Source organism: Lissotriton helveticus, chromosome 5_1 (assembly GCF_964261635.1).
Source record: "Lissotriton helveticus chromosome 5_1, aLisHel1.1, whole genome shotgun sequence".
Taxonomy (NCBI): domain Eukaryota; kingdom Metazoa; phylum Chordata; class Amphibia; order Caudata; family Salamandridae; genus Lissotriton; species Lissotriton helveticus.
The window spans coordinates 289,802,131-289,827,042 of record NC_136065.1 but is presented as its reverse complement, the minus strand read 5'-3'; the positions used below and the strand labels follow the sequence as shown (position 1 = coordinate 289,827,042).

Below are 24,912 nucleotides of genomic sequence, written 5' to 3'. Positions count from 1 at the left end.
CCTGCGTCAGGTATAATGAATGCAGGGTGGGCGTCCCCAAGCAGGAAAGCCTCGTTAAGTTGACGAAGTGAAATCTACAAGATTTCACTGCGTCACTTCTAGGACGCCACTGAGTCAAAACCTTACGCCTGCTTGAAGTAGGCATAAGGAGTGACACAGTGTAGTAGGAATAGGCCTCAAAGTGCATTGCTGAAGTTGCGTCGTGCTTGCGACATGACTCTAGCATTGTGTGACTTTTACCCCAACAGAATTTCCAAAGCATCTGTCAATCCTTGTGCCATGGTGCACCGTATTGTAAATACAGCGAATACATGGTGGCGCAAGGGTTCCTCAGGGTGGCACAGGGAAAGTGACGCATCTCTACAGATGCGTCACTTTCTTGTAAATCTGCCCCATAGTTTTTAGATCAATTAGCCTCAGCCATAAAGAAATATTTTGATCTTAACCTGGGCACTGTTGAGAACCATGAAACTGTGGGAGTCCTTTAAGGCATATGTTAGGGACATTGGTATAGCCAAACATGCTGGAGTATTGTGGTCTCTAGGCACTAGCGTGATGAAATTAGAAAAATTAAATAGGTTCCCTAAAGAAAAACACATGCATAAACAAATGACTAAATCATACTGAACACAATATAAGCCAAGCACCATGAATTCCAGGAATTTGCAGATCATTAAGTCGATCACATCGGCAAATATTCTGCTGCAGTGATTTACGGAGAAGGAGAATGGTTGGGGAGAACATTAGCACAATTATTAAACCTAAGTCGTCCAACAACATAATTACCTGTATACAGCCTTCCGCAATCACGCCACTTTAGGATTCATCCTTAAGAGTTGGGCAATTTAAACAATATTGTACGGAACTTTATACCTCGCAAGCTAAATCTAAGCTGTCTGAGGTTACTGAATACCTCAATGAAATGACTATGGCATGGTTGGAAGCCAAACATAGGGAGCATCTCACATTCTGCTAAGTCTGGATGAAATTAAAGCTCTTATAAGAGGCATGACGAGTGGCCATGCGTTGCGCTCTGATGGCCCGACGACTAATTTTTATAAAGAGCTTGCAGAACAGCTGGGTTCACATATCGTGACTATCTTTGAGACTGTGATAGAGAAAGGACGCCTTACTCTCATAACGCACAAGGCATGATTAATTACTCTCTTCAAGCCAGACAAGTTACCAGACTTATGCTTCTCGTACTGACAACTTTCATTATTTAACACAGACACAAAAATCTTAGCCAAAATCTTACCAACTCGCCTTGCCCCCCCCCCCCCCCCCCCACCCCTTGTGCCCAGACTCATCCTACCTAACTAGTCAGGCTTCATACCTGGTTAGAATACAGCCATTAGTCTGAGGGCATTCTTTGTAGCAGTTTCCCAAATTGATCCTGACACTTGTGCTAAATCAGTTTTTCTTGAGGCCGAGAAGGCTTTTAACTCAGTTGAATGGGATTTCAAATGTACTGCTCTGGAGAGGCTCGGAGTGAGCAGGGTGTTCTTGAGTCTGGTTGAACGTTTGTACACAGAGCCCACAGCCCGTATCCGTGTTAATGACCAAAGCACTGAACGCATTGCTGTCAACAGGGGGACCAAGCAAGATTGTCCCCTGCCGCCTGCCCCCTGCAGCGGCAGCGCCTCCGCTAAGGTGGAGAAGGATCGCTCCACTTGTCAAAAAAGGGGAAAATAAAACGATAATACTGCAATATTATTATAATTTTGTTTTTACGTATCACGCCAGTTTGTTTTTTAGTACTGGGCGGGGCTGAGTGGTTGATGCACCATAAATGCGCATGACGACCGATTTGATTAGCCATCTTGGGTTGGCCAAACCGCCATGCGCACTTAGCATTTCTCCACCAGGCTGTATTGTACACCGAGTGGAGAACTGTCCCAGGCTCCGAGTCCCTGTCTGAAGGGCAAACCAGGCCACTCAGACCAATCACAATGTCATGCTGGTGACAGCAGTGTTGTGATTGGCTAGGGGAGTCTGGAAGCTTGTGTGCTTACTGTTTCCATGTGTCGTGGACAGAATAAGGACTGAGGAGAGGCTGCGGCTGGCAGGTAAGTAGAATTTTATTTTTTTCTGCCCCTCGCCCCCATAGTATTCAGTAGCACACTGCCCCTCTGCTGACTGTAGTAGTGGCTGAACTGCTGGCTTGTGCAATTTGAGAATGGCATACAGACAAAGGACTAAGGGACAGATGTGCAAAGCTAATTTTCAATCGCAAATGTCCCAATTCACAGAATCAGGCCGTTTGCAAACGAAAAGTGGCTTTTTTACATGCACCAAGTCCTATTTGCGATTCAGCAACTGATTCCCTTCTCCCCTGTAAATGTTGGTGAAAACATGTTTTAAGAGCAGGCAGTGGTCCCCTGTACCACTGCATACTCTTGAAAAATGAAAAGAACACTTTTCATTTTCAGTTTTGAAGTGCATCCCTTATTCCTGAAAGGAAAACGGGTTGCATTTAATAAAGTTTTGCTTTATTGAAAACCAATCCCAGACACGTTGGTCTACTGACCCTAGCAGGCCACCATCCTGTGATTTTAGCTATTCCTATTGGATCACAAACTGAGACTTACCTCATGAATATTAATGAGGTAGGTCTATTTGCAACCCACTGAGAATCGCAAAATGTGTCAAAGACACATTAGTACATGGCTGTTAGTGATTTCCAAACAGCGAATCTCAGAAATTCACTATTTGACAATCGCAATGCCAACCCTATGTACATCTTGTCCTTAGATTGTCAGGACACCGACTGATAGTATCACCTATCCTGATGACCATTAACTTTAATTCAGGGACCCTGCTATTATGTACCTCAATTCACCAAAATGCCAGGGGTAGCAGAAGTGACATCACACCCCCTTGACCTTCACTTTCACTCACACACACATTCATGTGTATACACACACAAACACACACTCCCACATAAATACACTCTCACCCGCAAGCATGCACACAATATACATTTAAAAGCATATTTTTCTTACCTCAGCTGCCAGGGTGGGTCATATGTCAGCTGATTGAACTCCATTTTATTACACTAATAGTGAAAATATAATGCACACACACATATATATATATATATATATGTTGTTATCCACCATTAGTATAATAGAATAATTGCCAGAATGAAAAGAGAGTGCAGCCCTAACTGACGTCCATAAGGACGAGCTGCCACTGTGTTCACAGAATTTTTTTTTGCCACCGCTGAGGCCAGTGGTTGCAAAGGCAGTGCCAGAGGCAGCAAGGGGCAAACCAGGGGTCACAGCTGCGACCCCTGACAACCTCTAAATGACGTCCATGCCTGCCATTAACCTTTGTCCTGTTCTACAATTCCTACAATTTGGGAACCTATCTGACCTAAAAATTAATTGGGATAAGACTGTAATCTTTCCACTAACCGTGGCTACACACACCTGCCTGTAAGACGTCTCCTTAAAATGGACAACTGACCCGGTCTGATACTTGGGAGTTAAAGTTCATAGAGACCTCATGATTCTATTCAGCAGTAACTACGGTACAAACCTACACAAATTATCTGAGAAAATAGAAGTCTGGAAGGGAGGATAAAATTGCCAGTGTCTTTAGCGTGCCAAATCTCGAATACGAAAGGGGTGATACTCCCAAAACAGTTGTACTTTTTTCTGAATAGACCAGTATTCCTAACCCGATAATTCTTCCAACATTTACAGCAGCGTATGATAAAACTGGCATGGGCAGGTAAACAGCTGGGAATTGGATTGACCAAGCTGATCCTTCCCTATATTCAGAGGGGCCTGTCAGCCCCTGACTTTGAGCTATATTACCATGTTGAATAGTCCTGATTTACTTACCATTGGATATATAATTTCACTCAGCCTCCTGTACTTATGGCTGGAGAAGGATGCAGCACACTGTTCTACTCTGGTAGAGAAATTGTTCAGCAACTCCGTAAGAAAATGTAGTTGTATAGACCCGGTAGGGACGACTACCTATCCGGGTGTAGCACGGTTACAACGAATTTTTTACAACGCACTACCATTACATCGCAACTTTTACCACGCAAACCATTACAACGCAATGCGCTGGGGGGCGCTCTAGGATAGGGAATGTATTTAATATACTATCCAACACCTTCCCTGCTATCCACGGGGACTGGAGTTGGAATAGTAAATTAAATAATTCACTATCCAGCGCCTAAAAGCATTATGCGTTGTAATGGACTGCGTGGTAAAAACCGCGTTGTAAAGGCATGCGTGGTAAAAGCATGCGTTGTAGTGACACCAATCCCCTATCCATGGCACTGGATACTGAAGCATACTGTTGGCTCACTGTTATATGCTCCTGAGCTCTAGATCAGCAGCTCTGCATGGCTGACAATATGTCTAGAATGAGGGACAGATGCTCAATTAAAGAGACTACAGATTACAAAGATTGACAGTTTATTTTCTGGAAAGGAATTCAAATCACCCGAACAAATCCGGGATCAGGGCCAAATTCTAAATCCATTAGATGTATTGCTTTAGTGTAGGATCCACGATGCCCACCGCTATTTGCTTGCAGACTTTTACACAGAACCTACTTATATAACTCCACTAGTCCCACACATAAAATATAATGTTTGTATGCTTTGAAATGGAGCTCTGCCCCAGGATCCCCCCGAAATCCAACTTGCGATGGCAGGAGACAATTCAGCAATGCAATAAAGAACCCCTTTGCAACCAATCATTAAATAGTAGACGCAGATTGATAACATTCAAATATGTACAAAGATGCTATCATAGCCTGGAAAATCTACACAAGTTGGACCTCACAGAAGATACCTGTTGCTCGAGATGTGGAGAAGATATAACTGACTTTTTACATTCATCATGGAACTGTCCTGACCTGAATAGGTATTGGTGTGCTGTATTCACTGAACTCCAGCAAAATGATATATGTCACTCTAGATCTGGATGCTCTCATTGCTTTTCTGGGTTGTGTTAAGAATATACCTGCACCAACTGCAAATTTACAGCACTAACATTACTCTAAGAAAAGAAGAAAGCTCCAACGCGATAGAATGGAGTCCCTTTGTCAACTATGGTTGGATATAAGATTGAATATATTGCAATACTAAGACAGTAAACGTTACTATATTAATACTTAGGAGGTCTATTAGGTCTATTAGGTGATCTTCCCCTAAACGTTTTGCCTTACTCATCCTGTTTTTGCTGAATTTGTTTTTGTTGGCCCTAGGACTCTGCGTACTTTACCACTGCTAACTAGTGCTAAAGTGCTTGTGCTCTCTCCTTTAAACATGGTAACGTTGGCTTACACCCAATTGACACATTTAATTTACTTGCAATTTACTTGCACATCCCTAGGAATGTAATACCACATGTAGCCATGGCCTGCAAATTAACTGCTACTAGCGGGCCTGCAACACTCGCTGTGTCACCCACTTAAGTAACCCTATAAACATATGTCAGGCCTGGCATTGCAGCCTGTGGGTGCAGTTGTAAACAGACATTTCGACTTGGCAAAATAAACCTTTTGCCAGGCCTAAACTTTCCATCTAAGTCACCCGAAGGATAGGTTAAATACTGCCAATAGGGCAGGGTGCAGTGTATTTAAAATGTTGGACATGTCTTGGCTGTGAAAAACTCTTATATTTGTTCTACGCTACTGCATGGCCTGCCTCTCCCATAGGATAACATTGGGTTACCTTATTACATTTAATAAGTGATAACCTTGAATTTGGAGCAGGTAGGAAACTCGAGTTTTGTCTCTAAAGGATTTAAAAACCTCTTGAATGTTAAAGTTGGAGTTTAAGTCACAATTCTAAAAATGCCACTTTTAGAAAGTTGGCATTTTCTTGTTCTAGCCATTTGGTACCTGTATTCTGAGTTACATGACTAGGTGTAGCTGGCAGCTGGTCTTTGTATAATATTCCCAAATTGTGAGAAAAAGAGAGAATATGTGTTGTCTGGGTGGGCCATCTCTGTAAGGACGAGGGGAGGAACTGTCACCTACCACACTTGCACATCACAAAGACTCTGCCTGAACACACTTGCAACGGGTTTCGCGCAAGTGTTTTGTGCCCCCAGACAAGCTGGAACCCGGGCAGGGACGCAGGAAATTTCAGACACCTCTGTATGGGAAGGACTCTAGAAGCATCTCCCACTTAAAAGTGTGCACCAGGTATAAATTGTGGGCCCTCAAACTCAACTCTTCAGACCACTTCTGGGCCTGTAGCCAGGAAGAAGGACTGCCCAGCTGTAGATGTTGTCCTGCTGCTCAAAGTCTACTCTTCTACCCAAGGCCTGCTGTTGCTGCACCAGGACTCTTCTGCTGCTGTGAGCTGCCCAGCTAAATCCACCCTTCCTGTGTAGACCCAGACCTGTTTGAAGCCAGAGGGACATAACAGGCTTATTGACATCAACGTAATAAATTGCATCTCAATGCACCTCCCCAATGGCCCAGTGCAACGCATCTCGTCCTCAGAGCTGACACATCAAAGCTCAAGGCTCCGCAAGCCCAGGCAGCTTCTTCGACGACAATGCAGCTGCACGCCGGCATCAGACCAGCACAGCAGATCTTGTCCTTAGAGCTGACCAGCACAGAGCCAGTCCTAGCATGCTCCTGTCGACGGCTTCTTCGACGATGACGCAGGGCCTTGCATCACAAGCTCCCATGGACGGCTTCATCAACTCCGCTGCTGCATGACGCATATCAACATCGGACCTGGCATCACTGCTCCTTGTGAGACTCCTCAATGTTGGCCCACACATCTTGACACTAGGACTTTGCCAGGCCACAAGATACTTTGTTAGCGGACTGAACTCAGTCCTGTATCCGGCCAGCGCTCCATAGTGGTCAGCCTGAATTTGTGACTTGGACCCAGTTCACCACGAGCAGAAAACCACTGTTGGAACTTTTTGCTTCTTAGCTCTTGATTTCTTCAAAACATTTCAAATTACATATCTCCGGTTTTACTGATTGGATTTTTGTCTTTTTGGTGTCAAATAATGTATTACATTTTACTCTGTTTTTCTAAATTGGTGTGGGATTTTTCTTGTGTTGTGTTTTTACTTTATTAATGTTTGTGTGCTGCATAAATACTTTACACATTGCCTTTAAGGTCAGCCTAAAGAACAATTGATGGACGGAATGCTGAACAATATCAAGCATTCCCACCAGTGCGGAGATCTGGGCCTAAATCCATTGTGTTTTTTGGTCTCCACACGGTTCCAGTTTGGACCCATCAATATGCAAATCAATCTTGACCCTGCTCACCATGGGACCAGTCCAGCCCAAATAGTCAGGCCAGGGCCTCCCTAGATTGGGGACAAGCATCCTGGGACCGGTTTCGGGGTATCATTCCTCATCAGCCAGGCTAGCTTGACTCCAGTGGCATGGCGAGCACGGGACCCACATCTCGGCATACCCGTCCCACTTGGGGTGACAAATGCAAAAAAAAACCAAGTTATGGGCAAAATGCTGAACAATGTCAAACATTCACCCCCAGTACAGAGATCTGGGTCTAAATCCATCGAGGATCAATTGTTCTTTTTCTGGTTCAGATAGCACCTGGCCTGGCAGTTCGGGCTGCGCTGTTCCCATAGAGAGCATATGCCTGGGTCCAAACTGGAATGGTGAGGTGGACAAAGAAATAATGGGTTTAGGCCCAGATTCCTGCACTGGGGGTGAATGTTTGACATTGTTCAGCATTCCATCCATCAATTGTTCTTTTTGCATTTCTCACCACAAGTGGAAAGGGTATGCCCAGACGTGAGTCCCGTGCTTGCCATGCTACTGGAGTCAAGCTAGTCTGGCTGATGAGGGGAGATACACCGAAACCGGTCCCAGGATGCTTCTTTTTGGTCCAGGGAGGACCTGGCCGGGCTGGACTGTTCCATTGGGGGCTGGGTCAAGACCGAATTGCCTTTCTTATGGGTCCAAACTGAAATGGCATGTTAAGCAAAACAACCATGGATTTAGGCCCCGATCTCTGTACTGGAGGGGCATGCTAGACTTGTTCAGCATTCCGTCCATCAATTGTTCTTTTTGTCCAAGTTAAGCCTAACTGCTTTTGTGCCAAGCTGCCAGAGGATTAAGCACAGGTTCATTTGGGATTTGCTTGTGTTTCACGCTGACAAGAATTGTGTTTCTGCTTGAGTAGGGTTTTACCTCCCTCAACCAGTGTCCCGATTTCTCACAAGGTCAAAGCCAAAAGATATGTTGGCCCCACTACAAATGTACCTCATCGAACACCTTTTTAATGATTTGGCAACTGATTCTAATGGGAATTCGATAAGACTCAAAACCTGCGTTGATGCGAATAACTAATGCCACCTTTCTTGGCGGCTTCTGAACCACATATAAGCTGACCTACAATCATTTTGTCTGAAACTCATAAATCATGAGTAATATGCGTTACCTTGGTAACTTCCCCAGATATGTAATTGAATTACCACATTGCATTTGTTTGAATCATGATAATGTTAATTTTAATTTCTACATGTAACTGCTTTTTTTTTTTTTTTTAAATGAATGAAGTAAAAATAAAAAAAATTAAGGTAAGAGCATTAGCCAGCAACCTTCAGAAGGATAGTATTTGGTGCACACCTCACAGTCTAAACACACTGCATTACTGTGAGACAGGCCTAGGTCATGGTACACGCCATCCATGATCGATGTTCACCCTTGACCGGCATTCAGTACCAGGGATCCAGCTATCGTTGCAGATGGGGCACTCAGGGCAGGGGTGTATGTCCTTCACTATGCAGCGGACTTTCCCGACCTAGACTAAGCATCAGATGGTGGTCACAATTTGAGACCACTGACGGATTTTAAGAACCAACATAAGTACTAACACATCAGTATCTATAATTCTGAATCACAATAGGTCAGAATTTGACCTACCTCATGAATGTTAATGAAATGAATCACAAACTGCGAATCCCTACAATTGGAGGCCATCACAGGGATTTTGGCCTGCAGTGGTCAACCAACCACCATGTTTGTGAATGCCTATAATAAAGCAAACTTTTTTGAATGAAGCTATTTTCTAGTCTTGCCTACTAGACAGTAAAAGGTGCAGTCTGTTACAAGGTGTATTGTGAGTTTTAAGTCAGCTTAGGAGTCTGGCCATTACTTACCATTGGTTGACTTCATTGCCACTCTCATTTGCTTGGTTTTTGTTCATTAGCATGCATGGGTTTTCCTTACTCTTCTTGCGTGTATCCCTCCTCTGGAGCATATAGGCATTACTGTGTCCTACCACTGCTGGCATTTTCAGACACTAGTCTTTTCTTTTTTTAATCACTCATTGAGAATGCCTGTGCTTCCCAGCTGTCGCTCTAGTGTGCATCTATTCCCCTCTCTACATACTGCTCTCTCTCACTCATGTGTTTTCCCCGGCTCCCTCCATGATGCGCTCACCATCCTGTGCTGCCCCACTACATTGCTTTCTTGCCTGTATGCTTCTCATCTTCCCAGCTCCATATAGATCTCTCTCCCTCATCTGTTTGCTTTCCTCCCCCTCCACCCACACTACATATTGCTCTTCTCCTCGTCTGTTTGTCCCCCTGCACACACTCCATCTTGCTTCCCCCTACCCGCACCCTCCATGTTGGTTCATAGCCCAGTGTTGCTTCAACCCCCGCATCCTCCACTACTCCGCCACCCCACCTGCTTTGTCCTTCATGCTACTAAACCTCCCGCCCTTGTTACTTCCCCCCAACCCCTCCAAAAAACATTTCACACGATCAGAGTTTCACACAATAGGCTTTTTTTTTAATTTAGCCACACGGCACAGCCCCGGGCATGCTGTATAGCATAGCTAAAAAACACTGACAAAGCTAATGAGTCCCAAAGCCAGGACCTATTGGCATTGCCAATGCTTGTTCAGAAAAGGAAACTAGACTGTGTTTAAAAACTAACATTTACTGTTCTATATTTGTTTAAGGATTGGCAGTGGTCCCCTGTATCAATGTCTATTCTTCAATAAACCTTTTTTTTACAGTTGCAAAAGGGGAAGGGTCCCAAGGGACCCCTTCTCTTTTGTGAAAACATTACCATCTCCTTCTAGGGGTCGGTAACTGATGCATAAGGTGCTGATTCGGTATTTGGGAGAGACACCTACAGGCGCCCCCACCAGATACCAAATTGGTATCCATTTGGAATCCCGTGTTAGGAGTCTGAAAAGTTTTCCATCTCATAAAATGGAATAAGTACATAAGAAAAAGTATCTTAATTGTCACACATGCCGAATTAGACCATTTGCAACTGTTATAGTGCTCAGTACATCTGTCCTTATAATCCTTAATCCAATGCCAAACAAGGCAGTACCCCACCAATGCTACTTATCCTATGCGCAAGCATTGTATGCCATCTCATACACTGGCATTGTGACCCCTTGTCAGATCCTGTGCAGGCCGTAGGACATACAGCGGCAATTGGGACCAAATTATGGAGGTTAGGGGTGTTTGCCACTGGTGTCTCACCTGCTATGACTCTGGAAACTGGGCCACACTTGAGTCTTAAGTAGTGAGGGTAAGCAGTGACACTTTTCTCAAGGAAATAGTGTTGGAAGCTAACAACCCAATAGCCAATCAAGAGACACAATAATTTAAAGTCCACATTACCCGCATGTTGGTTCTGCAGTGGCTGTGGGAGGGAAGGTCAGGACGGTGCCGGTATGACTTTGGTATGTGCAGCGGCTTCCCTTTGGAATAGGATTCACCCCATTAATGCAGCACAGCAGAACCTGTTGTAGCGGTCACAGCATCTTTAGCAGTTGCAGCCCTTATCTGGCTAAATGCAGGCAGGTCTTGTCTCGAGGCAGATGCGACTCCCACTCAACAGTTATACAGTGTCTTCCTTCATGGCAGCCCACAGTGGCTACCAGGTAGATGCAATGGTTATTAAACCTGTTGATGTCTTTCTTAGGCAATTCTCAGCAGAAACTGTGGATAGATGCGAGCAGACCTATTCACACCATGGGTTGCTCCTTGATGGGTTACTCCTGGCTCTCTTCTCTCAAGTAACCAGCTTTCTATGGGTGTTCCTCATGTGAGCGGTACACTGGCCTTCTTCTGATTACCAGTCTCTCCTTCCCTCTCTCAGCAGGCAGGCAAGCCTCCTGGCACTAGGCAGGACCTCAGCTCCTCCAGCAAAAAGAACAGTCTTCTAGTGCTGTCCCTTCCCCTCTTGAAAACTGGCTTTCAGGTAGACACCAGCTCTGGTCACAAAGCAGTTTTTTTAATACTCAGTAGAGTATGGCCTTCTTTTGTCACATGAAGAGCTTGGAACTAGAACAAAGTGGAGTGGGTGATCCCAACATTATACACAATTTCCATAAAGGGGATATGGATCCACTTTCTAATGCTTCAGAACCATTTTGGCAACAGCGGCCGGAGGCAGGGGAAATCAGTGGGGCAGCGCTGGGGCGGAATAAAAATGAAAACCAACCTTACCTGCAGCCTGACGTTAGCCGCCTTGCCACCTCTTCAACTCTAATGCTCACACAGGCTCCCAGATTCCCCTGCACCAATCCAGACGCTATTCTCATGGTGGTATTACCCAGCATGAGAGAAGCATAGGGATTGGGCAAAGCTGACTGGTTCCACGCTCCAGCAGGGGCTGTAAGCCTGTGCTCCTGAGCCTGCCGATAGCTCCAAGCAATAGCTGGAGATATCCAGGTGTGCATGTGAGTTTGGTCGGCTGTGAACGGCCGGCCAAACCGAAATGCCCACTGGCAGTGCCCTGAGCCCACCACTCCTCCAGCTCCCAATGATCCCATCCCCAAGACTTGGCTGTGGGAGTAAAATAAAATAATAATAAATCAGTTTTATAACTGCTTTATCATTTTATTTTACATATGTTTGCTGGTTCCAGCAGTGGGGCGATGCTCCTCTGCCATAATAGAGGAGATGCCCCTGCAGTTTGGGCAGTTTGGGTGGGTCCCTTTCAAATGTCATTGTGCCCTTGTGTAAAATGATGCTTCTCAAATCAGGTAGCAAGAAGACAGGCTCCAAGCGAAGAATACCAAAAACATCGACACAATGAAGTGTGAGCTCTCTGCGCCAGGCTGTCATCAGCCTTCCTGAAGAAGTCATTAGGGTTAGAGATTCCTACCTTAGAAACGTCCTCACCTCGAACAACAGAAACTGCAGTCTCACCCCTACCATCAACCAAATGGTATTGCTCAGGAAGCACTAATTAGCAGGACCTTGCTAACAAAGTCATCATGGAATTTCTAAAAGTATTCCTATCTCCCTCTTCCTCACTTTAGTGACTGTATCTCCACCCTCCAGCCACAGGAACGCAGGTAATACACTACCATTGTCTGGAAAAACTGTCTTCATCCTCCATGTGGTGCAATACCAAACAAGGGACATCCCAGATGTAACAAGTATCCTGTGCACACGTTAAGCGAGGTGTATACATGTATCATGCTTAATCAAAAGAACACAATAGGTAGTAAATGAAACAAAGTGGACACGATAGAAAGTCTTTTTGTTCTTCAAAGGATTGTATTTGACCTTCCTTCCGTCTCAAACCAGCCCCTTAGGAAGACAGGACCCGTCTCTCCGCTGCCATATCCCAGGCATTAGCTGGTTTGAGACGGATGTACCCGCCCGTCTTTGAGTCCACAGTGACTCACTATCGCTGATTCTTTCAACCCAGACCCCAGACGCCGGGTCGGAAATATCACTGGCTATAAGGACCGTTACCCTATTTGTGCTTACAGCCCTGAAGAGTCACGGGCTCCTTGCCCGCCTGACGAAACACGTGCCGGTTGGTCATTTGCTTTTGAAGTTACCTTTCAACAAAGGAAGGTCAAATACAATCCTTTGAAGAACAAAAAAACTTTCTATCTTGTCCACTTTGTTTCATTTACTACCTATTGTGTTATTTTGATTGAGCATGATACATGTATACACCTCGCTTAACGTGTGCACAGAATTCTTGTCATAATTACCGAGTGGGCCCTGGCCACTCTCTGCAGAGGTTTCGGGGTCTCCTCTGACCTTGCTGCACCGTCTTCATTATTGTTGTTTTTTATCTAACACAGTTAAAGCGCCACACTTCCTGTACACGTCAAACCCTCCACAGAACCCGCGACATCCCAGATGTATTCTGCACTTGAGACTCAAACACACACACATAGAGTCCTACTATTAGGCTAAAATAAGGGGCTTTAGGTGGGCAGGGTCCTGCGGTTGCTCAGCACCTGCAGTTCTATAAAGCAGGTTCTAAGACAGGTCACTATCGGGCTCTCCATTTTTGCCCTCACCCTCGGTGGGAGAAAAAAAACTCTGCAGCAGTACCTCCCTTCACAGCCTTTGATGTAACTTCAAAGATACTCGTTTTAGTTCCTTTACAGTCTTCATTTTAGAACTGAAGCATTTTCAACATTATATACAAGGAAGCCATAGTTGCTACTTTATCTTATGCAACTAACAACCTATGGCAGAGACAATAATCCTGGCTAGTTGTTAGTGTAATGTTACTTCTATTATACATATATGGATGAAATGACAGAAGCAGCACAATACCAGTTGGGCGGCACACTATGCTAAGGACAGTTTTTAGCTCAGGTGTGGTAAACCACGCCCTTAATTATATTGGCCACGCCCCTTGGAGAGACCCCCCAGTTTTTTCATCCCTCTTAAAGCACTATTAATATCTCACGCTCACTGTACACCCACTCTCAACATTCACATGGGATGCCAGCAAAAGATTCTGGGATTCACATAACAGCAGAACTTTACTCAGAAAGGGTTCATAGACCACACTCTCACCCAAAAAAATGCCTGGTCAAACTACAAATCACTAAACACAGTGGGGGAATATTCTAAAGGACTTTTTGCCGATTTATCGGCACTTTAGCATCGCAAAACTGGCAACAGGTTTATCGCCCTATTTTCAAGCTGGTGCAAACTGCCGACATCTCCAGTTTCCAGCGATAGCCAGTGGCGTAACGAAACTTGAGGGGGTCCCCCTGCAAAGTACATTGAGGGGGGGGCCTCTCCCCGGCCCATAACCTACCACTTTTGCTGAGCGAGCCCCCTGTAATTTAGGCCCCCCGCACCACAGGTGCTGTGGGGACTTATGTTACGCCATTGGGGCCAGGCAATCCTCTCAATACTAGCGAGGGACTGGGAGAAGTGGCGGGCACTTGTAAGTGCACATGTCTGTTTATCTTAGGCCTGTCAAACAGACATATGCACTTAGAATTTCAACTCCCAGATGTATTGTACAGCTGGGTGGAGAAATGGCACAGGCCCCCAGTCCCTTCGCGAGCACCTAACCAGGCCGTTCGGACCAATCCAGGCGCTGTTCTCACAGCATGGGAGCAGCGTCTGGATTGGGTGGAGAGTCTGGGAGCCTGTGTTGACCCAGGACTTCCTGAAGAGGAGCACCAAGGCATCCGGAAAATGGAGCGGCAGCGGGAGAAGCAGGTAAGTGCATTATTTTTTATTATTTGCCCCACGCTCTCCCACCATTTTAGTTTGGCAGCAGCCGCTGCTGTTCTCCACTGATTCCAACACCTGCATGCCTGTGGCCTCGCCTTATTCCTGCACTGGCCCAAGATAACACTGCAGTGTGCTGAAAATGAGAATGTGCACATAATATGTCCCATAACAGACAATATGTTACCCATTTAATCATGTAATACATGTTTGTTTGGTTTGAGATCCACTAGTTTTTCTTGATTATACATCATGTCAATGATTCTGAAACAACCATGGTAAATAACCATTGTGGGTGTTGTTCAGTGCTATGGTGATGTTTAAGTCAAGTTGCAATCGTAGGGAATCGGATACCTTTTCACAAAATTGTTTCAATGTTTAGGCAAATGAAGAACCAGTGGCATTTATTATTGTAGGATTTGTCATGCGCATGGTTGCCCCAGCAACGGGGCATCCCAGTGCAACCAAAGACTTGAGACTGTAAAGGTTAGAGGGGAGTTACGCCGGGAAGTGCCAGGTCTTTATAGCTTTGCGAAAGGCAAGATGATTCTGGATCCCTCTGATGGAAGGTGGGAGCGAGTTCCATAGTCTGGCCGCAAGAGTTCTAAAAGAAAGGCCTCCAGCTCTGGCTCTTAAGACTCGCGGAATACAAGTCAGTCCTTGATCAGCTGAGCGTAAAGTATGCCGAGGAACATAGAAGGCTAGCAGATTCACCAGCCCTGCTGGTGCTTGTTGAGTCAGAATTCTGTGAGCCACACATAGTGTTTTAAACTGGATCCTTTTTTCAACTGGCAACCAGTGTAGTTTAGGTAGAAATTTAGACACTGAGCAAGATTATGGGAGTGCCAGGAGAATACGGGCTGCTGCGTTCTATATTCTCTGCAGACACCGAAACCTGGACTTATTGGCGCCTAAATAGAGGGAGTTGCCATAGTCTAATCTAGATAAAATCGTAGCCTGGACAATGGTCTGACGAATTTTCGAATCAAAAAAGCCAAGTAGAGGTTTTAATCCTCGCAGGAGCCCAAAACAGGTCCCTGCTACTGCTTTATATTGGGTGTCAAAGGAGAGACCACTGTCAATCCAAACACTGAGATTCTTCACTGCCTCTTAAGGCGAGGGTGCTGGTTTTAGTCGATCTGGCCAATAATGCTCTGACCACAAATCACAGTCCTTCTCTGAACAACAGAATTTCTGACTTACTGGCATTCAGCTGCAGGTAGTTTGAAGCCATCCAATCCGTGATCACCAACAAATCCTCCTTAAATTTCACAAGGTTGTGGTTACATTTCTTAGAGAAGGCAATACCAGTTGGGTGTCGTCAGCGTACGACACCAACGACAACCCTCTACTTTTAGCCACTGCTGCAAGGGGTTGGACATATATGTTAAAAAGTAAAGGCTCAATATTGAGCCTTGTGGCACCCCCTGTTGCAGGGCGTACTCTCGAGAGTGGAAAGGTGGCACCAGGACCTGGAAAGATCTAGCCTCCAAAAAGGAACGAAGCCAGGCCAGGGCTGACCTCCTAATTCCTATCTCCTGAAGACAATTTCACGTGGGAGGCAGTGTCGAAGACGGCACTTAAATTCAAAAGAACCAAGGCCGCAGAATTTCCGACATCAAGGTTACACAGATTTCTTCAGTCACTGCCAACAAAGTTGATTCTGTACTTTGGGGAGATCTGAAACCATTTTGCGAGGAATCTAAGATTTCATTTTTCAAGATAAACTCAGAAAGAATGGTATTTACATGAGATTCTACCATCTTTGCCAAAAAAGGCAGCTGAGATATAGGACGGTAATTACCCAGCTCCGATGGATCCAGGGACGGTTTCTTCAGAAGATAACTTTAGCGTGCTTCCACGCAGATGGTACAGACGCTGTGGTTAGAGATAGATTGACCAGATCCCTGCTTACTGGCGAAATGAGGGTATGAAACTGACAAAAGTAAGCAGGTGTCAAAGGGTCGGCTGGGGAGCCTGATTTAATTTTCAGACAGAGGGACTCAAAATCAGTGGGGGGCAATAAGGGAAAAGACGAGAGTACACTAACCGCAGTGGGTCCAATGTTCCCATGCCCTTCCACAAGATCAGTGGTGCCAGTGGCCGGAGGGAGGCTTTTATATATCTTCTCCACCTTATTCAGAAAGTAACTGGCCAGGTCGTCACACTGAAGATTAGAGGTGATGGGTGAGTCCACCTTCAACCCTGAACTCTTCATTACCTTGAGCAGGGTGAAGATTGTTTTAGAGGGGTTATTACTCGCCAAGATTTTTCTGGCTATAAACTCTGCTCTGGCTCTCCGGGCCAGTTTATAATAGAGCTTCATAGACACCAGGTATGTATTTTTTGCTTCAGCATCATAAGTGTGCCTCCAGGCGCACTAAAGTTGTTTGCAGTGTTTTTTGGCTTTAATCAGCGAGTCGTTGAACCAGGGACTAGACTGCCCTCTTTTTTTACACTCAATTTGGCAGGGATGCAACTGTCCAAAGCTAGTGTCAGCCAATCCTGAAATCGTGCATTTGTACCCTCAATGTCAGGTGGAGTCTGAGGCTTGTGGATTAACAATAAATCTAAAAAATATTAATTTCTAACTTGTGCCAGAGATGTTTTAAGACTGGTACGGGGCAGTTCACGACCAGCTTTCCTTGCCACTGCAGGGAGAAAGAAATGAGAAAATGATCTGTCCAGACCACGGCAATCGGCAACAAAACCTTTAAAGACCCCAAGTTGGAGAATATAGGGTTCAACAGGTGACCTGCAACATGTGTGCTCTTAGGGACACATTGAGCCAGCTGACAGACCTCTAAATCTGCCAGAAAACTGTCTATCTCCGATTTGCCAACGTTTTCAAGATGTAGATTAAGGTCACCTAAGATAGTAAAATTCGCTGCTTTACTCGCGAAGAGGGTAACTTTATTCAACATTTCTTCCCTGAACACTTTAGATGGCCCTGGCGGTTGATAAATAAGAAGACCAGTGACAGTGAGATTGTGGTTTGATGTTATTTTGAAAAAGGCGCTTTCGCAGTCAGGGATGTCCTCCTTAATAAAACTGCAGTGGTACAACTCCTTAAAAATGACTGCAATGCCACCCCTCTATTTCCTGATCTGTTAACTTGATTCATGATAAAACCTTGTGGGAGAGCCAGCCAGGACTCCGCTACAGAGTCCTGGGTGAGCCATATCTCCATTGAAAATAATACATCTGGAGACTCATCAATTAATAAATCAAAGACCTCAGCGTGGTTCTTCGCAAGTGACCGACAATTAAGGCTTAGGAACTTAAACTCAGCGAGGTCAGGAGGGAGTGGGTCAGACTCCTCTATTTGAAGAGAAGATTGCTGGCACTTACAGGAACCAGCCGGGGGAACCCAAGCCAAAGTAGGGCATTTAGTGTCCAACGACAAGAGCTCAGCGCGAGAATACCTGAGTGGGGCATCTGTAAGTTGGGCGATGGATCTGGCTGCGACCCGGCACGGACGGGCGCAGTTTAGATCTTTATGTTGGCATTCCTATAGAAGAGTAGCAAAACATTGAATGTTAGGAAGTCATAATTTAAAATCCCCTAAAATCTCTAGAGATACTGGTAAATAGTTTGTAAATAACACATCTCTTGGTGTCACGTGACCGTACGCATCACACACCATCTTCACCAAAAGACACAGAGCGACTCAAACAACTACCTCATTGTAAGAGGCAATAATACCACAGGAGGTCCAAGTTCAAAGGATGTTTTCTCTTTAAGGGGGTTGTCTTATCTTTCTTCAGGTGGGGTCAGAGGTGGTGTCCTTATATTCCAGTAGTTAGGTGCGAGGTACCAGTAGTGCAGAATTCTCCCCGTCTCACAGCCTTGATACCACTTCTGTTGAGGTGATGGACAGGAGGCAGGATGAGTAAAGGGATTTTAAGCTAAGATAGCATATTGCCAGCAATGTGTGAGGCAAGTATTTCTAGTACTTGATCAATAAGTAATAGAAAGGGATGCAAAGAAAGATTTATCAATAAAGTACAAAGGAGTCAGTGTCGTTATTCAACTGTCACGGAATTTCACACTGAGCACAGTGAAAACTCAAGTTACGGAGGCATGGAGAAAATCTTTGCACTATTGGTCTATAAGTCACACACGGGAAAGCGAATTGTTTAAACAAAAGCGCAATTACTGTACCCTGTGATTGTGGAATGTAACAGGAAGTTTTCAGGAGAAGTAGTCGGATTCCTATACAGGAAATCATTTATGCCCACTTTGTAAAAAGGCTCCACTACAAGGAAACAGAGCCGGCATTGGCAAGTGAAATGATGCAGCAGTTCCAATGAATCAAGGCACATAACCCAGCAGTCACACAAGAGCCCGTATATTAGTCAGGGTTAGTCACTTTAAACATAGCACCTAAAATAATATTGCTTCCTCGTGGTCGCCATTTACACGTACACCTTTCCTTTCAAATTGTTGCCGCTTTCAAATTGCTGCTATTTAATTTATGGGGAGGCCCTGCGCTGCGCACCATTCAATTGAAGAAGACTTGAAGAGGCTTGCTTGCTGGGTCCTCTGAGTGCGGGGGCCCCTGGAGCTCGGGGGCCTCCCCCCGCACTGCGGGGGCTGCTGGGGCCTTTGTTACGCCCCTGGCGATAGCTGCCGCAATAAACAAAACCTCAAATGAGAGTGACAACTAACGCTAATGATATGCAGAGCAGGCGTTCCCATGCAAAAACACACACGAAAACACCACTTTGTGCCATTCTCAACGACCAGCCAGATCTGCAATGCGATCCAAAAAGTGGCGATAAGGCGCATAAGCAGCAGGGATTTAACACCTGCCTTTTACTGGTGTTAAGCAGGACGACAACCTGCAGTATGAAAGGGAGCCCAGCCCAGAGCCACATCTGAAGACCAACACATGTCAAGGAGCTACTGATCATGCAGCTCAGAGACCCAAGGGGGCCACAACATCCACCGCCACCACCCCCAGGCCCCCCCACACCCCGGACCCCTTCCCTGGACAACACCCACCCTCCCCCCTGGACTACTACTGAGGCAGTCCCTGATCGTTACTTACCCTGTTGCTGTTAACTCAGGTCACGTTGTGCAGTGTCCGGTCCTCCAATTCCTGCCACCGTCTCCCCAATGATGGTCCCAGACTGGTCCTCCGTGGGGCTTGTGGGGTTCCGGTTCTCCTCTGTACTTGCTCCGGCTACCTCCATGGTGCTTAGCAGTTGTTTGTGTTTTTTGTTTCTGCTTTTATGGTGATTTTTCCTGCCTGACTCTTGGAACTTGCAGGCGTGGTGCTGCTTATTTCTGAATCTTTTATCGCAGTTGGGCCCATTGCAACTTTTTTCACATTTGGGTTTAGATTTTTATCTCCGTCCCGGTGATTTTATCGTGGACATTTTACGGGTTATCGGGAAACTATTGCATGTTACCTCCGTGTTGTGAACACAACGTTAACACAGAGTTATTTTCGGCGATATGAAAATTTGCATTAACCTATTTTGGCAATGATTATCGCACGTTCTTGAGAATATCTCCCAGTGTGCTGCCAGCGCCATCTGCCACCATCTGCCGTGATACACCCAGGACAGGGACAGAATTCTACTGTCTCTAGGAGGGCATTCTTGGTGCGACCCTTCATGTCACTGGACAGGTTCTCGCAATATCATGGACAGGCGCAGGCATCTGTGCATATGCTAAATTAGCGTGACACCAGGGCTAAAATAATAGCTAGAATACTAGTTTCACTCACAATTAGACACTTCAGGCAGGGGTACGCGACCATTTGCCTTGCAGGAGAGATTCTGTCACAACACCCCTATGGCAGAATCCTCTTTATCTTCTAGAGTGGCCAACAGGGGGTTACCTATGGACCTCGAAACAAAGGATAGATCTGCCCGCCATGGGCTCTTTCTTCTCTTAAGGATAGGGTGACCAACCGTCCGTAAATTTCACGGACAGTCCGTAATTTCGGCCGTCTGTCCGTTGTCCGTGAAGGATTGTTTAACGGACGCCATTTGTCCGTAATTTTAACCTGCCACTGGTCGCACCACCCTAACGCCTGCACAGCTTCCCCCACCTCCCTTCTTGACTCCGAGGCTGTTCCAAAGCTCCTATACCCCGCAGCATCAGCATTGGAGAGGCACAGCGGGATGGCAACCTTCACACCTCCAGCCCTTGATGAGCTGTTAAGAGGTGCTTGAAGGTGGCTGCGAGGGAGGGGCTGCAGCTTCAGGAGCAGGGGCATCGATTCAGATGCAAACAGCCCTGAATGCTTCATGTCTCTGCAGTTTGTGTGAGACAAAAATGGCCAGACCTGCCAATGCTTGTTTCTTTTTGTTCTCTGATCTGAGCTGTACAGATGTACACAAAAAACGTGAATCACAGAAAGAAACATCAAAGTCAAACTTTTCACTCTGCAGCTCAGCCTGGGCTCAGAGTTTGTATCTCCTCTGTGCAGGAGCACAGCGCCTCTTCTCAGGGTACTAGCAGGGGGGTCAGTGCCTCTTTTCATGGCACCAGCGGGGGGGGGTCAGCACCTCTTCTCAGGGTACTAGCAGGGGGGTCAGTGCCTCTTTTCATGGCACCAGCGGGGGGGGGGTCAGCACCTCTTCTAAGGGTACTAGCAGGGGGGTCAGCGCCTCTTCTCAGGGCACCAGCGGGGGGGTCAGCGCCTCTTCTCAGGGCACCAGCGGGGGGGTCAGCGCCTCTTCTCAGGGTACTAGCAGGGGGGTCAGCGCCTCTTCTCAGGGTACTAGCAAGGGGGTCAGCGCCTCTTCTCAGGGCACCAGCAGGGGTCAGCACCTCTTCTAAGGGTACCAGCGGGGGGGTCAGCGCCTCTTCTCAGGGTACTAGCAGGGGGGTCAGCGCCTCTTCTCAGGGCACCAGCGGGGGGGTCAGCACCTCCTCTCAGGGTACTAGCAGGGGGGTCAGTGCCTCTTCTCAGGGTACTAGCAGGGGGGTCAGCGCCTCTTCTCAGGGTACTCTTCTCAGGGCACCAGCGGGGTCAGCACCTCTTCTAAGGGTACCAGCGGGGGGGTCAGCGCCTCTTCTCAGGGTACTAGCAGAGGGGTCAGTGCCTCTTCTCAGGGTACTAGCAGGGGGGGTCAGCGCCTCTTCTCAGGGTACTAGCAGGGGGGTCAGCGCCTCTTCTCAGGGTTCTAGCAGGGGGGTCAACGCCTCTTCTCAGGGTACTAGCAGGGGGGTCAGCGCCTCTTCTCAGGGTACTAGCAGGGGGGTCAGCGCCTCTTCTCAGGGCACCAGCGGGGGTCAGCACCTCTTCTCAGGGTACTAGCAGGGGGTTCAGCGCCTCTTCTCAGGGTACTAGCAAGGGGGTCAGCGCCTCTTCTCAGGGCACCAGCGGGGGTCAGCACCTCTTCTAAGGGTACCAGCGGGGGGTCAGCGCCTCTTCTCGGGTGCTGACCCCCGCTGGTGCCCTGAGAAGAGGCGCTGACCCCCTTGCTAGTACCCTGAGAAGAGGCGCTGACCCCCCTGCTAGTACCCCGAGAAGAGGCGCTGACCCCCCTGCTAGTACCCTGAGAGGAGGTGCTGACCCCCCTTACTAGCAGGGGGGTCAGTGCCTCTTCTCAGGGTACTAGCAGGGGTGTCAGCGCCTCTTCTCAGGGTACTAGCAGGAGGGTTCAGTGCCTCTTCTCATGGCACCAGCGGGGGGTCGGCACCTCTTCTCAGGGCACCAGCGGGGTTCAGCACCTCTTCTAAGGGTACCAGCGGGGGGGTCAGCGCCTCTTCTCAGGGTACTAGCAGGGGGGTCAGTGCCTCTTCTCAGGGTACTAGCAGGGGGGTCAGCGCCTCTTCTCAGGGTACTTGCAGGTGGGTCAGCGCCTCTTCTCAGGGTACTAGCAAGGGGGTCAGCGCCTCTTCTCAGGGCACCAGCGGGGGTCAGCGCCTCTTCTCAGGGTACTAGCAGGGGGGTCAGCGCCTCTTCTCAGGGCACCAGCGGGGGGGTCAGCGCCTCTTCTCAGGGTACTAGCAGGGGGGTCAGTGCCTCTTCTCAGGGCACCAGCTGGGGTCAGCGCCTCTTCTCAGGGCACCAGCGGGGGGGGGGTCAGCGCCTCTTCTCAGGGCACCAGCGGGGGGGTCAGCACCTCCTCTCAGGTTACTAGCAGGGGGGTCAGCGCCTCTTCTCAGGGAACTGCAAGGGGGGCAGCGCCTCTTCTCAGGGCACCAGCGGGGGTCAGCACCTCTTCTAAGGGTACCAGCGGGGGGGTCATCGCCTCTTCTCAGGGTACTAGCAGGGGGGTCAGCGCCTCTTCTCAGGGTACTAGCAAGGAGGTCAGCGCCTCTTCTCAGGGCACCAGCGGGGGTCAGCACCTCTTCTAAGGGTACCAGCGGGGGGGGGGGTCAGCGCCTCTTCTCAGGGTACTAGCAGGGGGGTTAGTGCCTCTTCTCAGGGTACTAGCAGGGGGGTCAGTGCCTCTTCTCAGGGTACTAGCAGGGGGGGTCAGCGCCTCTTCTCAGGGTACTAGCAGGGGGGGTCAGCGCCTCTTCTCAGGGTACTAGCAGGGGGGTCAGCGCCTCTTCTCAGGGTACTAGCGGGGGGTCAGCGCCTCTTCTCAGGGTACCAACGGGGGGTAGAGGGGGTCAGCGCCTCTTCTCAGCGCACCAGCGGGAGGTCAGGGTCAGTGCCTCTTCTCAGGGCACCTGCGGCTCAGCTCAAAATTAATGTGAAAAGGTGGGCGAGTGAGTAAGTGAAGGGATGGGTGGATGGCTGGATGAATAAGTGAAAGGGTGAATGGATGAATGAAAGATTGAATAGATGGATAAGGAGAGAGGATGGATGGATTGATGAGTGAGTGGAAGGATGGAAGAGAGAAAAGGTAAATAGCTGGATGTATGGGTGGAAGGGTAGCTGGGTGGATGGATGAGTGAAAGGATGGATGAGTGAAAAGGTGTATGATGAGTGAGTGGGTGGATGGATGAGTGAAATGGTGGATGGATTGATCAATTGATAAGTGCAAGGGTGAATTCATGAACGGATGAGTGAAAGGGTGGATGTAAGGATGGATGAATGAGTGAAAGGGAGGGTAGATGGACAAAAGGATGAATAGATGAGTGAAGGAGTGAAAGGATAAATGGATGAGAGAAACGATGAGTGAATGGATGGATGGGTAGAAGAGTGGATGGATGAGTTTACAGATGGATAGGGTGAAAGGGTGGATGGATAATGGATGGATGAGTGAAAGGCGGAATGAGTGAAATGATAGATGGAAGGATACATGATGAATATGTTTGGATATGGCTGGGCTTACTTATATACTATTGCGTGACCTCTGATGTGTCTGTAAAACGTATCCAATTGTCCTGAAGTTTTGTCCTGAATTTTGACCTCCTGTCCTGAATTTGTGTCCTGAATTTTGACCCTTTGTCCCGAATTTTTACACTCACCGTCCTGAATTTGCACCAATACCAGTTGGTCACCCTACTTAAGGATGTGTAAATTTGAAGCACTTTATATTTTAACGCAGGGTAAAAAACATCAGTAAAAACAAACATAGAGTCACACCAAACGAATAACTCCATAAAAACATACGCCAGGCAGTTAGTAAATGCACCATCGCCTTAGAATTTTTTTAACACGCTGTCACTGAGTAGCTTCTACAATAAATTATCCGGTTTTTTAAAACTTTTTTTTTAATATAAAAAAAGTGGTTTACACAAAGTAAAATAAAACAATATTGTTTCACGTTTCTATGCGTGATGACATTGTCTGTTTTAGTAAACGGCAACTTTCAATCCGGAGGCCTCTTCAAAGCGCTAATAAAATAATCACATGGAATTGTATGCAGCGCTTGAATTTTTTTAACCTGGAGGCCTCCGGTGCATTGTGTTCCCCCTCCTCGCCCCACACTTCTCCAATGTTTTCTTTGCTTTATCCCCGGCGTGCCCTTGTCTCACCCCATGCCGTACCTTTGCCAGCCACCCCGGTTTATCCCCACTCACCCCATGCCGCTCCCGTCTCTTTGCTCTGATTACACCTTTGCTCTTGCCCACATGCCACACGTTTCCCCCCCCACCCCTGCTGTACCCCCCACTCACCCCATGCTGCTCTTGTCTCTTCGCTGTGCTTTCACCTTTGCTCTGTTGATTATCCAGAGCCTGGCGCTTGGCCCCCGGCCCTGAGCTCGGAAGGCAGAGCCTGTACTTTGGGAAATGACGAACACATCCCAGCCAACCCCTCCACCCGCTGATATGGCTAGTGGGGGGCGTGGTGGTGGTGGGGGGGGGTGGGGGGGGGGGGGCAGATGAAATACCAGGGCATTAGTAAAATCTGACACACCGAGTGGTTTACTGGCAAGGCAGTGCTAGGCCAGCAACAGTGTGTGGGCGTGGTCTGAACATCTAAGGGGAGGGGTTAAACTCACCCACCCACAAATGTTAAGCTACAACTCAAAATATGCACTTTCACTTGTTTGTGGCATGCGTGGGTATTGACATTATGAAACAC

The 24,912-nt window shown here is 47.3% G+C and overlaps 1 protein-coding gene across 2 annotated transcripts in view; it reads right to left on the bottom strand.

Moving 5' to 3' along the window:
* MASP2 (MBL associated serine protease 2) overlaps positions 1-24,606 on the bottom strand; it is a 252,671-nt gene extending 228,065 nt beyond the window's left edge. The window contains exon 1 of one of the 2 annotated variants that reach the window (XM_078642238.1): positions 24,504-24,606. In XM_078642238.1, the coding sequence (XP_078498364.1) occupies positions 24,504-24,508 (5 nt within the window). In that variant the 5' untranslated portion in view covers positions 24,509-24,606. Of the gene's footprint in view, positions 1-24,407; positions 24,477-24,503 lie in introns of those variants that run through there. The other variant, XM_078642239.1, reaches the window with a different exon arrangement.
* Positions 24,607-24,912: the final 306 nt, after the last annotated feature.